Below are 16,027 nucleotides of genomic sequence, written 5' to 3'. Positions count from 1 at the left end.
TTAGTTTGCATTTTTCAAACATTTTCTATAACTGAAATCTACATTATATATTCTACATTAGAGGGACAGGGGAGATTATCCGGCTTCCTTAATGCAGCATAATTATTAAGACTCTTTATGTTGCTGCATCTATCAGTAGTTCATTTATTTTCATTGTTCAGTAGAATTCCACTGTGTAGACAAACCAAAATTCATTTATCCATTCACCTGTTGATACAAACTGATGTTATAAACAGTGGCTGATCCTCCAGTGGTGGGTCCCATAATTCCCATTCACCTTAGCTGGTGTTTGATGCGAATGCTGCAGATGTGCTGAGAGTTTTTTCTCCCCCTTTAAGAAGAAATAAGACTTCCATTTCCACACTGGATTTCTAACCATATCTATCTGGTGCATGGACAAGGGGAATATTAAAAAGAAAATAAAAGGGAGTAATATAAAATAAGTAATGAAAGAGACTAAAATGAGAAGTAAGATAGCCAAAGAGAGAAAAAAAGGAAAAGAATGGTGCTAGAAAATAGTGAAAAAGTAAATAAAATACAGAAAAGTGAGTATACTGTAGAAAGGAGAAGTCTTAGGGTACCTGGGTGGCTCAGTTGGTTAAGCATCTGACTTTGGCTCAGGTTATGATCTTAGGGTCCTGGGATCGAGCCCCGCTCAGCAGTCTGCATGTCCCTGTCCCTGTCCCTCTGCCCTTCCCCCCCACTCATGGTCTATCTCCCAAATAAATAACTAAATAAAATATTTTAAGAAAAGAAGAACGGGTAAGTAAGTCACAGAATTTGGGCATGATCCCCTTTAAGGGTCTAGCTGATTCATTGATGAGGACTTCTCCAGGAGAGTGGTATGGCAGGGAGGGAAGAGCACAGTCAGCCAAGAAATCCTTTTATTCACTATCCATATGCACTTGAGTCAACTGCCTAAGCTCTCAAGTCCTCTTGCTTCTGTAACATAGGGATAATAATAATTTTCCCAGATGACTGTTATGAGGATTAAGCAAAATAAAATAAGATATATGGAAGACCTTGGTGCTGAATCACTAGTGATCCCTATTCTATGCCAGGAGATCCATTCAAGAAACTTAAAGCTTAGGAAGAAATAATAGAATTCTTAATACAGAGTCTATTGGCAAAAAGTTTGAGTTGAAATGGGTTGGGCAAAAGCAGCAATTTATTCATGTCTTACAAACATGGTCTTACAAACATCATACAGAGCTGGCACAAAAGAAGAGACACCATCTCATACACCATGCTTCCTTCCAAATCACTTCTATTGAGTCACAACATCAGAACAAGTCAGTTACTGAGTTACACGGTTCTTCAAACACAGAGACCTCCCCATGAGGGTGGTTGGATTGGCTAATCAGACAAACAGTTAATTTACATGTTTCATACAGTGCAGGATTTGCAACAGAATTCAAGATATTCACACTGATATTGTAATACATTATAAAACAGTTTAATTTTCAGAAGATGATGGGATCACAGATGTCCCTGCCTGTTTTCAATTCCTTTCTAGTTTTCCTTCTTTCTTTTCTTAAAAGCAGTTACAAAGAGTTTTACTCAACTTTTCACACTCAAAAACACTTTAAATTTTAAAAACTAAATACTATTTACAAATTATTCATTGTAATTTTAAAAGTATTCATTGTTGGTTTTGCTGTTCCAATTAAAAAAAAAAAAATCACCCTCCAACAACCATACTGTACTTGGTGCCGCCATTATCTTCTGTCTGCTGTGAAGGATACTTAGAGTTGACGCCTCACAACTTTTCAGAACTCCAAAATAGATTCTACTCCATGGCCCATGATAACAAATATACATACAATAAAAAGGCCATCTGACCTCCCCAAAGCACACACTGACTACGATTCATTTTGTGTTGCTTTTATGGAAATGCTGTGAGGTGACGTTCTGGTGGATAAAGACAATGATTAGGGAATACTCTTTTTTTTTTTTTTTAATCCCAAAGTCATCTTAAAGCACAAAAAAGAGGCTGACTTCGATCTTTGTACATACATAATGTAAAACATTTTCTTTACATTAGGCATAGTCATAAAAAGCATGTATGTTGTTGTGAAAATGCATTGTCATAGAATTTACAAACACTGTGATATCAAACACATTCTCAAAAACAGCTAAGGTACTGACACAAAACCTGACTCAAAATGTAAGTTTTTCAGTAGACTTTATCTCTAACTTGCATATTTAATAATTCGACTGTGTCCAGTTTCACTCATAGGCTCTAAAAACTCAAATATGGTGACATGACCCCAAGTTCATCCTTTCAAGTAATTCCAAGGTGCTGCTTTGTTCGAGCAGGTTTTCACAATTTCAGAGCCCTGGCACTGGCAAACCACAAAAGACACAAGTCTATAAACTGCTCCACAGAAAACAGCTCAAGACAAATTAGCCTAGGAAAGATAGTGAAACATACTTTGTTGTGCTAATTTGACAGCCTAAATAGATTTTGTGTGAAAACGTGTAAATTATATTAGGCTTTGCTGTATAGCTATTTTTCAGGCATTACTTAGTTTCTTGGTTTAAGTGATGCTTTCTGTCTGGCAGTGGTTAAAACTTAATCCTGTCTGTGTCTTTCCAAATAGTAGCTTAGTCCTTTCTGCGGGAGGGCAAGCTGCTAGAAGACTTGGTCATGCCCTTTCTGTAGACGAGGGATGGCCTTGAATGCACACTTGTGTACCATACACATTTCTTTTCAGAAAGCTGCATTTCTAACTGGATTTCTAGCTGAAGTTTATTTCTTTACCCACTAACTAATTCCACAATTTCACAAAGGTAAACAGGGCTTTCTTAGACTATACTGATGTTTGTGAAGGGCAGTGAATAATTCAAGGCCGCAGTTCTTATGTGAGATCATATTTTCTAACAATCTGACTCACATATAACCTTAGGAGGGAGAAAAATAATATTTCAGCCACAGTGTTCTCAACTCAGCCCTTTAATAAAATGATTTCTCAGCTGGTTCACTGTCCTTTTGAGACAAAACCAAGTTACTCCTGGTATAATAAGCTGTATCAAATAATTACAAAGAGAAATGACCATATACTTTTATATGCAAGACAACAATTTGCACATGACATAATGAATAAAAACAAACTAGAGAACATTTCTTTAATATCTTTGGATTTAAATAAAAATTGATTTCCCCATCTGAAGAAAAATGGATGAATTTTCATAAGAGAAAACATGCTCTTCATTTGCAAATCCTAAAAATCACATTGCTTTCCAGTGACATGTTCCCACAAGATCATCACCTTCTAAACCACATTTATAGCTTGGGATTGCACTGCAGGATTCATAAAATGCTCAGCTTTTCTGGTAACTTGCAGAAGAGACTGAATAGCTCATGAAAATTTATCCAACTTCTCTAATATTGGGGGAAAATATCATGATACACATTTACTGTTACTTTCTGGTCTGCTAATTCAATCCATTTCAAACAACAACAACAAAAGAGCAGCTTGCTGTCACAAGCTAGTAATCACGAATCAGGAAAAAAAGGGAAAGAAAATTGCTCCTTGCTTAGTAAAAATCATTAAGTTCCAACTTAACATGGCTAGGACACTACCCATCACAGAGCATATGCCACTTGGCAATTTGTCTCCTGGGATAGTCACAGATCTCTTTCCAGTGCTCTCCACCGGTTCCTTCTGCAGCTGCACCCAGGACCAACCGCCCTATCACCTCATTTCTGGACCCCCTTTCAGAATCCAAAACCAGAAATTCAACACTTATCTCTTCAAGACCCTCACAAGGAATATCAAAGACAAACAGTTCATTGAACACCGCATTGGGGGTGCATTTCTTCACATGAGTCTTCTTTTTTGAGATTCTCTTTTTGGCATGGTACAGGTTCACTTTCACGTAGGGATCTGCAATGGTAAATGACAGACATTATCCTGGCAGAACCTGGCTGGAGAGTTGATCTCAACATAATGGTGTCCTTAGAGATTGATGCATGCCAATAAAATGAGATTGGAATGAAAAGGTGTCAGAACAAAGTGAAAATATGGATCAAGCTTGACCTCTCTATTGTCAACAAAATGAAAACAAGTAAGAATATGCAATGTGAAGAGAAAACAGTTCTAAACCATAGGATGGGAAAGGAAGTATAATGGCAAGAAGAAGATATCATTAAAACAATAACAACAACAACAACAACAAAAACTTCTAATGGCTCATTCTGATCGTGTATAACTCAGTCCAGAAAATAAGATCGAAGAAAAAAGCATTAGACAAGACCTAACCTGATTGAATTACATGACTTTGGTAGAGTCTCTCTACCTCTCTACTTTTCTGTTGTATGGGCATTTAGAATTCACAATGGCAATGTCCTTTTGTGCTTTAAATTTTGTGCTTCTTTATTCACCAGCTGGGTTTGCTTCCTGTTTTCCAATGTTCATCTTCCCTGTGTCACCCTTAATGTATGGATTTTAGGACCATGCTACCTTATCACACATTTAATTACATTATTTTTGTCTCTTTCTGGTTGAACCATGTGAGTTCATTTGAGTGTCCTAATCCAAAACTTTAAGATCATGTCTTCAACTGCCATTAATAAACAACAGTAGTAATAATAATAGAAATAGATGTTATTTAATGAAGTATATCTTTTTAGTCTTCACAATCCCCCTCAAGGTAAGCATTATTACATCTAGTTGGTACAGAGATTATGAGACACAGCCAAGATTACATACTAAAATGGAAGGGTTAGAATTTGAACTCAGATCATTTTACTCCATAGGTCCTGTATCCTTTTCACTGTGTGATACAACAAGGAATTTTTTTTAATTAGTCACAAAACTAAAAGCTAATGTTTAAAGCAGATCCATAAGGAATTAAAGGAAAAATAATAAAAACAACAGAAGCGTAAATGTAGGCATGCTCACCAAAAATACTACAATTAAGAACTCTTCTCCCAAACCATTGAGAAATTTTTGGCTATGATCTCTTACCTCAGCATTTATTACTGTTTTCTGCTTCAAACCCATAGAGTCAGATATCTACTATGTATTTGCAATGGCTTAGAACTTAGGACTAGATAGTTTTCTTTTTCTCGCTAATGGCACTGGCTCACATTGTTATTTCATTAAATGAGAAACAGAAAAACAATCAGATCACTTGTGCTTGTGAGTAAAAGGTAAATCAAAGTCATGTTAGTTGCTAACTATTTTGCCCAATGTATTACTTGTGCACTGAGACTGAATTTTTCAGAAGCATTCTTACCTGAAAGTCCAGACACTTCAGATTTAGGCAGGTGTCGAGCTTTTAAAACAACCACAGTGAGAGTATTTGTCGTGGACTGATAGCAGAGAGAGATCAGTAACTCACCCCGTCCTGAAGACTTCTGAACAAAGAGAGATGTGGTATAAATATTTTTATTATTTTTCTTGTTTTGAAATTCATACTTATAAAAGATTTTAAAACAATACAATATTGGTATTTAAATGTAGTTTTCCTACTTCTTTTTATTTTAATATGCAAAGAATTCAACAGTAATCACAAGGTTTTGTTCCAGACTATCACCTTCTAAAAACAACTGTCTGCCATCTTGTGGTGATTTTAGGTACTACCGTATATTAAAATTTGTAATGAGTTAGCCACACCCATTACTAGAAATCTTTAAAAGGATATTGAGAATACAGCCTATACTGAGGTATTGTTGTTGTTTGCTTATCTGTTTTTACTTTTTAACTAAATGACTACTTTTTGAAGTTATTAATAAATGTCTAATCATTCGAATGGATCTGTGTAGGGCAAAATGACTCATGATAAGTTTGATTTGATTTCGATTTTTTACAAAGCACTGACATTAGTGGAATTTAAATTCAGAGCAACTGACATTTATTCTCACTGCTACCATCTTCTGTCTCAGAGGACTGATGAAGTTAAAATTCTCTGTCCCTAGCCCCCACTCAAAGTCCTCTTTCAAATCCAAGAAATGAATTAAGTATTAGAGGGAATTGACCCAATTTTCTAATACTTTGCTTTTGGAGGGTATCATAAGATACTTCTTTGTATGCTACTTAGATTTTATTTGTACTTTAAAGACATTTGGTAAGAAGATCAAGGACTCAAATTACAAGTTTTACCTGATATTAACAAATATGGAAACTCAGGGCTAGATTATAACTAAGAACGATGGCGGGCCAGAGCTCCTAGAACTTCAATCTATATACAAAAACTGACATGGGGTCATTATATGGATAAGTAGTTCAAGAAGAATAAGAGTAGGGAATAGATCTTTATTCCTACTGTGCCGCTAAACACCTTGGTGTCTCAAACAAGCTACTTAATTTTCTGAACCTTGACTTTTCATTAATTTCAAGAAAGAAACAAAGGTGATCTTTATGGTATTCTATAAAATCATGCCTTACAGAAACAAATTACTCCGAAGTACTACAGTTTAAATCGACTGAGTTCTGTTTTTAAAGGGGAAATAGGATTAAATTTGATAGCTTATTATTGTCTAATAGTTTCAGAACTACCACAGCCATATAACTACAAAGGCAGAGTAACTCACTTCTTGTCATACAACACAGTGATGAACATTTACAATTCAATATGATGTGATGGCTCCTCTTTGAATAGCAATTCCATAAAAAGTCAATACAACTTCCAAATCCTCAGGATAAACTGATTTAATTTTCAATTTCAATTTCAACTTCAAATTCAGTTATGCTGATGTTAAAACATCGTTGTTAACTTGTTTATGAATAAGAAATATTTACCTGCATTTTAGGTTAAGTGGAAGTCCTAGTCAAAATACTTATGATAAACATTAACAGAAATATTTATATAACTGCTATTTAAATATCTACAATGGATGCCTATTTATTTTATATAATTAAAATACTTTAAGCATTTCAGTTGTGGATTAAATTTTCTTTCATCTACTCTGGTCCCTTGTTCCCCATTTGGTTATGATTAATAATAATTACACATGGTGAAGATGATATGTATAAAACTTATAGTTTAGTGAAAATCCCCTAGATACACAAAAGCTACATGAGAGTTTGTTTCTAAATATTTTAAGCACTAAAAGTGAATTACCCTAACATTTCTCTTGATAATCTCTCTGTTCATTAACATTTTTCCACCCGATAATTCAATTCCTGCAAGAGGAATAAGGACTTCTCCAATGATATCATCTCTGGAAAACCTGTCAAAACTCAAGATTGTGAAGTGCAAGGCCAGCTCTTGGATCTGGGTGTACAGGATCCCATAGAATGTAAAGGTCTCATCAAAAGCTGGGTCCAAGGTCTTTCTCAGAACTCTAGTTTTCACTTTATGCTTCTTCTCTGGGAGGATCGTCATTTTGATATATGGGTCGGAGGTCATTGACTGCTCATCCATGGCTGGCAAGCCACGGGCTTCCTTGATATTCACCACAAATGCTTTCTTCTCAAAGTTGTACTCTAAGGAGAAGAAGAGGGTTCCCAGCTTCTCCTGTTTCTCTTCTGAAGTAAGGGAAGTGCTGGACTTTAAGCTATCAGGGGAAACAGACTCTTTCTCCCCTTCTGAAAAGAGCTTTGGGGTCACATTCTCCAGATCAGAAGGGCTACTAGCTTTGAGGTTTGTTTTGGGAAAATTGCCATTGAGATCTCTCTTCTCAAGGTCAAGATGTAATGAATTCTTTGGCACAGCTGGTTTATTCTTTACTTCATTTTTGTCATCTGCTCCGAACTTCTTCTTGCTACTTAGATTTTCAGGATAAATATCAACTCCTTTTAGTACGTGCACAAACTTATATGGAGGAGTCTTGTTAGACTTGGATGATTTTCTCTGACAGCAGATCCAAGCAAACAGAGAGACTGTGAAGACCAAGCCAAATGCACTGAAGATCCCCACCACTGTGGGGATTTCATCTGAAAAATCAAATGACCAATAAAATACATTAAAGGAGCGGAGTTGGAGATATGAGCCTGTTTGAAAAGCATGCTGGAGCTGGCAATTGCTGTAGGTTGCACAGATTGGATTACTTTCTGACTGTTCTGGGTATGAGTTATGTACACATTTCATATCACCTTCAGGAATAAACACATACACTGTGTGACATACAGAAAAGAAATACACTATGATAGAAACTTCTTCATTTCAGTAGGGTTTTTTGGCAAATAAAATAAAAAGGTGAATGGGCTTAGGTCAGGGATGAGGGATGCTAAATGACCCTGACCTACCTTTGTTTTCTCAGATAACGTGAGTTAACTATAGTATGATAAATCAGTACTAATTTCATTATGCTTTCTTGACATTTTTGAAGCTTTCCAGAAGCATCAATTTTTACTGACTATGAAACTCTAAATGCACATTCCTCAAATACTGAGAAATTTTGTATTCTTACTGGTTCGTTCTTTATCCCGGATTCAAGAAGGAAACATCTAGGGGCTAGTGGTTCCAGGAATTTTAAGAAATGAAGGAATATTATCTGCTATTATTACAAACTCATCAATAATTTCCATTTCAATTATGAAAAACTGGTAAGAGAAATGTTACATACATTAAGGAAAAAAGAACAAAAAAAAAGATGAACAGCAGGGTATTGTTATTATATAACTTATACCACTGCAAACTCTTCTTATACAGACCAAAATTTCTCAAACACTGAATTATCTGAAGTACACATCCCTAAGTGGGATAAAAATAAAACAATGGTTACAAATGAATCATCATTCTTTAACATGTATTAAGAGTGAGTATAGATAATTTAGAGTTCAATTTTATCCGTAACTGATTTTTTTCTAACATTTTTCCACATGGCAAATGGTAATAAAATTGAACTTGGCATTCTTACCTTAATGAGGGCACATTAAATTACTGACATTAGGTAGCATTGATTATGCATGAAGCTTATCATGCCCCTTATGTAAGCATATTCCTCCAACTAATGATTAGTAACACTGTGTAAGTAAAAGCAGTATTGTTTTATCAGACAGAGCAGCAATTGAGTCAATGTTTAATTTAATCATAGTGAATATAACTAATGTAGTATTATCTGGATTTAGTTTCATTCTTGTGTATTTTTATACCAAATAGTGAATAGTAAAGTTAGAGGTCCCAGTCAGGAAAGGGTTAAGGCTTGTTTGAATAACCCCTGAAAGAACAATCTTTTGTTACTCCTGTTCCCCATCCCCCCAAATCTTTTGCCTATCTACTTCATAATTTCAAAACAGAACTCAAAGAATGTAAGAATCAGTAATGACAAATAAGAGCAGACATATATAAAATTTAAAAACAACAATAAAAAATTCCATAGTTTAATTAGATCAAGGAACTGATCATGTAAAGATGAAAAATAAACCTTTGAATTCCCCAAGTAGAAAAAACAGTAAATGCTACAGAAGAAGAACGAGGCGAGAGCTAAAGATAATCAGCTAAACTTAGTATCAGCTTTTTGCTTTTTCCTCCTATTGAAGTCTCTTGTGGGGGGAAAAAATCCACTCCTGGACTCTCCAATAATCCAAGCCCAGGAAGCAAAACCAAAGTCATCAACTAAGGTGATTCCTTAGCCAATGCTAGGAGAACAATAAATGCAATAGAAAATGATCTTTTTTTTTTCCTAAATAGACTGATGGCCCAAGCTAGAACATATTTTTCCCTAGCATTATCTCTGAAAATGCCTCAGTATTAGAAAATTTCTTATTTTCAAATCAGAAACCGGGAATAAACATCACAACAATATAAACTGAATCACCCAAATGGAAGGCTGTAAAGGAAACTCATTTCTGAATATAATGTCACAGATTGTCTCTATTCAGTACTTATGTCATAAGGCAAAATATTCAATGTATCATGGAAAGACACACGTACTCCCTCTGTATTCTCCACTGATAAGGTCTTAAGCTTCTGAGAGTAAAGACCTCAGTCATTTCACTCAGTTTTATAACAATTATCATTTATTCATAAATATCATTCCTTATTCACAAACTTCTATAAAATTTCCTGATTTTTTGAATACTTGTAAAGTAAGTAAAACTTCGTCTCCTGTCTTTCAAATATAATGGGACCTAAAAATATGACTTTTTAATTTGAAGTATATCTGATTTTATTTACTGAGAGAAGAAGAGCAATGGGCCCAAAAATTTGGTATAGGAAGAGGGAAATTGAACTGGAAAACAGGGTTCCTAATTTTATTTTCCAGTAGCTTTTAGCTAACTGTTTGACGTGCAATACTTCTCTCACATCTCTGGGCTTTGGTTACCTCACCTGCAAAATGCAATGAACCAAGCCAGTTCATTTCAAATACCACTTTAACCCTAGCATCATAGGATTCTCTGTCTTCCACTAGCAACATATTTCAGGGATACAAGAAAAACATAGCAGAGAAAAACAACCTTATGGTACACTCCAAAATAAAATATACACCCCAAACCCCCAACATTCAAGTTGTTTTATACTGAGATCAAACCCTTATGTAATCACAGAAACATTGGCTTGTCCTGGTAAGTTAAAAACAGATTTACCTACAAATGAAAATCATCTACAGAATAAATGAAACCAACAACACACAACAGACTCCCTTTCCTTTACTTAGTGCGTGCTGCGATTTACAGAGCTACATGAACGTTTAGGAACTTCTTGGATGTAAAATCTCCCTAGCAGAAGGCAATTTTAAGGAGAAAGATAGCAAGGAAGCGAGAAACAACAGAGATAAGCCACGATTGCCCCTTTACAGTTCTCATTTTCTTTCAGATTAACTACCTAGGAAATCTATATCCAGCATCCCCTGAAAAAAACAACAAGAACACCACCAACAACATCACAGCCCACTCTGGAGTATTCAAGAAACAACCACAGTTATAAGTTGAGTAACTTGCTTACCAAATTCTTCCCGGCTGGTAGTGATCGGAGCCATTTTTTGCTGCGTGTTCTGTCCGAGGTGCTGAACGGAAAACTCCCTGGCTTGATTCACTTGCCTGGATCTGAAGCGCTGGCTTTCCTGAGTGCTGAAAACAACAGCGCGAGCTCAGGGGACCTGCGCCCGGAACGGGAGGAGGCAAAGAGGGAGGTCCACTTGCTCTCGCACAGTGATTTGCCACCCCTGTTCCTGTTTTGGCTCTTCTGAGAAGCTCGTCTCTGAGACACTAGACGTGGCTGAAACCCGAATTGACGCAATCCTGACGCTACAGGGTTGAAATCAGCACCTGCCCTCCTCCCCTCCGCCCTCCAAGCCTCTCCTCTCCTTCTTTCTTCCTCCCTTCTCTCCTGAGGATTCAACACATTCTCATCAATTATTTTAACTGTTGGACTACTGGAGATTAGCTCTGCTACTCTGTGGGGGCTCAGATGCACATGGAGATGAGCCCCCAAACTCATTCCTGTCAGTTTCTAATAGAAAACCTTCTGATCATCAAGATCAGTAAAAGCATGTCTGTGAGTTATCAGAATAATGAAATTTACAGAGGTGATTTAGGGTAAGAGTGAGAAGAGAGAAATTTCTGCATCAAATGAACATTGTGACATGCAGGAATATGTTTCTCCCTTTCTAATTTTTTCTTTGATACGTTATACCAATGTTAGAAAAGAATCCATTGCACATTGATCCATTTGAAATAAGACAACAGTTTTCCCACTATAATCATTTATTTTCTAATAAATAATCTAGACATTTTGCTAATGCTGTTGCTCCATCTGTCTATCAGCTCTCCTCCCTTTAATATCTGACATTTGACCAGTTAAAGTACTTAGGAACAGATGGGAATAATCCCTTCTATATTCAGACTCACTTTCAGTTATGACTTTTGCATATAATGAGACTGCTCCTGGAATGACGTTTCTGGTAAAAAGCCCTGACTTCTAATAGGATTGTGCAAAAGAGTTACAAGAATCTGACCAAAATTGAAAATGAATGAAATTGATAATTATTGGTTATTTTCAAAGGAGTATTATTTTTAAAATAAATTGTTTTTCTGAACTGATGATATTTCTGGGGTTGAGTTACTGGAGAATATCTGGTGCCAGATTCTGATTAATTTTAATCTGAAGAGTGTGCCTTTTAAAACAAATATTTAGCAATTTTTCAAAGGAGAGAACTCAGGTTGTAACTCCAACTGTCAATTATTGCTCCGCAAAGAATTCCTTTGCTCTGGAGCTCAGTGAGCAAATGGCATTCAGTATGTGTTGGGATGGGGGAGGAGGGGTGACTGGGTGGCTCTCAGAAAGCTACTGTACAAGTGACAGGTTCCTCCACATTGGCAAACAGTCACTCTGAGCATCAGGACCGTGTCTGGGGAAAAATTAGCTTCAGTCTTTTGCATCATGGAAAATTTTATAAACCAAAGCCCTTTTCTTTCCTTTTCTACTTGCTCCCACATACTTGGCATTTTAACATTCTTCTAACAGATTTTAAAAAACCTTATATTGTCATGCTATGAAAACACACAAATTAATTTACTGTATTTATTTTTTTCCATTGGCAGAACCTGTATTTTGTATCCTTATCTTTTCACTTCATTCACATTACTTGCTTCCTCAGTTATGCATGAACCTAGTGGGATTGTTCCTAGGAATAGACATTCATTAGATGAAAGTGGCATTTATTTGTTATGCATATATCACAGGTAAACAAAATATATGGTGGAGGTTTACCAGAATGTGTATTTTCTTGCTAAGTTATTGCTACCATATGGTTAAACTCATTTGTTGTAAACGTAAGTACCTTATTTGTATGTTTTATATAAATTAGTATCTCATTAATTTTACCTTCAGGTGGCAAAATGCTGTCATCTAAAATCTGTCTAGACTGTTTAAACTCTGTTTCTACAGAACTCCATCCCACCCTGGGCTGTCTCATTGCTAAGGACACATTGTGATAAAATTACCTCTTGCCCAGAGCTAATGCTATTGTGAATATAGTAACTGTTTCACTGCTTGCTTTAAAAGCAAACAGAAATAAATGTTATTAATTAAAATGTCAGGTGTTTCCCTCATTGTCATTTGATGAACAGCATATTCTTTGTTATCTGATCTCTTTAAACAAGCTTCTACCAGCACCAGTTGAGGAGTGGGAAGATGATAGAACACAGAGGAAAAACCTGTAAGTTTCTTATGTTTGAGATTTATACCCTACCACATTATTACATTGTTCTCTTTCGATTCAGCAAACAAGTAATCAATTCACTGACGTGAACAATACCATTCTAGCAGTGGAGACTTGGGAGGAGGGGTTGTTGCTAGGTAACCACCTTTTTGCCACCCAAAACACACAGCCTCAAACAAGTTCCCTCCCTGGGAAACAGACCATTCTGTACAAGTGGCACTGTTTACTTCAGAATGATTCTTTGACTGTTGAAACGGTTCAGTATTTATCCTATTTAATTTTGGATTCCGGTTACAAATATCTATACACACTTTAAGAAACAATGAAAAGAACACTTGAGTTCTGTTTGTTTTTAAGAAATCCAGTTGAATTTAAGACTATTGGTGATTCATTATATGATTGTTTCCATACATTTTAATCATTTTTTTAAAAAATTAGTTTAATATATAGTTTGATTGATAAAGCTTATATAGTTTATTAATTAATATAGTTTAATCTGTATTTTCTCTGGTCCCTTACTTAAAAATAGTATTGTTAGATGTGTTTAGGATCTTCTGCTAGGCAAAAGAATATTTCAAAAGGTTTTGAGAATGTTGTGGTGATCTTCAGTAATCTTTAGTAATACCCAGATTAGTAATACAAAGGCATTTTACTGGTATGTGGGTGGAGTAGAATGAAGTATCTGATAATGGATAATGGATAATTGTTTTAATGTTCCATATCATTCTATTAAGAATGCTGGCTCTGATGTTAATGGAAAAGATTTATATTACAAGCACACCCAACTCCAAATCCTGCAAGACAAATGCTTTCCCAATTAGTATCACAAGAAATCCTTTCACTATGAACCACTTGCACATTTGTTTTTCTTCAACATATTCAGTATTTACTCTGTGACAACCTAAAGTAGGATTTGATGGCTCATGAGTGAAAAACTCATTAACCCAAACCACAAAAAAGCTTATCATCTCCCTTCTTCTCTTCTTTCTTTCAACACACAATTATTAAACATGTACTAATTCTTAGGTTTTTGTAAGTAGGGGATATATATTAGATGACAAAAATGATTCTTATCCTAATGGAGCTTACTGTCTAAAGGAAGAATAGACAGTTTTCCCTCTAGAACTGGGAAAATAGATGATAATTACATTTACATTTCTTTTGCCTGGTATTTCCTATTGAGATTGGTCAGCAGTACCATTTTCTTATACTGCATGCAAAAATAAATCCAAAATGAATTAAAGAACTAAATGTGAGACCTGAAACCATAAAAATCCTAGAAGAGAGCACAGGCACTAACTTCTCTGACATCAGCCACAGCAACTTGTTTTCTGAGGCAAGGAAAATGAAAGCAAAAATAAAGTATTGGGAGTACATCAAAATAAAAATTTCTGTACAGTGAAAGAAACAATCAACAAAACTAAAAAGCAACCAATAGAATAGGAGGAGATATTTGCAAATGACATATCTGACAAAGAGTTACTAACCAAAATATGTAAAGAATTTATAAAACTCAACACTGCAGGGGCGCCTGGGTGGCTCAGTGGGTTAAAGCCTGTGCCTTCAGCTCAGGTCATGATCCCAGCATCTTGGGATCAAGCTCCGCATCGCATGCATGCATCGGGCTCTCTGCTCAGCAGGGAGCCTGCTTCCTCCTCTCTCTCTGCCGGCTTCTCTGCCTAGTTGTGATCTCTGTCTCTTAAATAAATAAATAAAATCTTAAAAAAAAAAACCCTCAACATTGCAAAACCAAATAATCAAATTAAAAAATGGGCATAATACATGAACAGACATTTCTGCAGAGAAGACATACAGATGGCCAACAGACATATGAAAAGTTGCTCATCATCACTTACCATCAGGGAAATGCAAATCTAAACTACAATGCTAAATCACCTCACATCTCTCAGAATGTCTAAAATCAAAAATACAAGAAACAACAGGTGTTGGTAAGGATATGGGGAAAAAGGAACGCTTTAGCACTGTTGGTGGGAAGGCAAACTGGTGCAGCCACATGGAAAACAACATGGAGATTCCTCAGAAAGATAAAAATAGGATACCCTATGATCCAACAATCACACCACTAGGTATTTACCCAAAGAATACAAAAACACCAAAGGGATACATGAACCCTTATGTTTATAATAGCATTATTTACAGTAGCCAAGATATGGAAGCAGCCCAAGATTGATGAATGGATAAAGAAGTGGCATATATATATATATATATATTTTTCAATGCAATATTATTCAGCCATGGAAAAGAATGAAATCTTGCCATTTGCAATGACATGGATGGAGCAAGAGAGTATAATGGTAAGCAAAATAAATCAGCCAGAGAAAGAAAAAAATATCTATGAGTGCATTCATATGCGGAATTTCGAAAGCAAAACAAATGAACAAAAGGAAAAAGAGAGAGAGAGAGATAAACTGAGAAAGAGACTCTTAATTATAGAAAACAAATTGAAGATTGCCAAAGGGGATGTGGGTGGGGGGATGTGTTAAATAGATGATGGGGATTAAGAAGGGCACCTGTTATGACGAGCAAGCACCAGGTGATCTATGGAATTGCTGAATCACTATATTGTTCACCTGTAACTAATGTAACGCTGTATGTTAACTAACTGGAATTAATGTAAAAACTTTAAAAAAAGAAAAAGAAAAGATTGGCTGGCAATATATCACAGCTACTCAGTCTGTCCTTATATGACCCTCTTCTTCGTAATTGTAGATTCATTATTATTGTTAGAGTCAGATTGCCTTCTTCCACTTTCTGTTTGTCCATATCTTCTCTCTCTTTTCAGAGTCAAAGTTTCATTACACTACGAAGTTTCTGACTTACCAGTACTCAAGGATTCATTCCGATTTCCATCTTAATAGCACTAGCTCTACGGAAATCCTTTAAAGCAGGTTGTCATGTTATTAGCTATATACCAACAATTTCCAAAAAGGTAAATCAAAGGCCTCCATC

General features: G+C 35.7%; 1 protein-coding gene across 1 annotated transcript; it reads right to left on the bottom strand.

Annotated features, from left to right (window-relative positions):
- Window positions 1-3,582: 3,582 nt before the first annotated feature.
- On the bottom strand, window positions 3,583-10,873 carry SYT4 (synaptotagmin 4; the record flags this gene model as incomplete). The annotated part of the gene is made up of 4 exons (XM_080821578.1): window positions 3,583-3,890; window positions 5,245-5,365; window positions 7,072-7,886; window positions 10,840-10,873. The coding sequence occupies 4 exons, from the start codon at window positions 10,871-10,873 to the stop codon at window positions 3,583-3,585; spliced, it is 1,278 nt and encodes a 425-aa protein (XP_080677704.1).
- Window positions 10,874-16,027: the final 5,154 nt, after the last annotated feature.

Source organism: Martes martes (assembly GCF_963455335.1).
Source record: "Martes martes genome assembly, chromosome: 13".
NCBI lineage: Eukaryota > Metazoa > Chordata > Mammalia > Carnivora > Mustelidae > Martes > Martes martes.
Note: the sequence above shows the minus strand (reverse complement) of the source record. Positions and strands in the feature narration are given on the sequence as shown.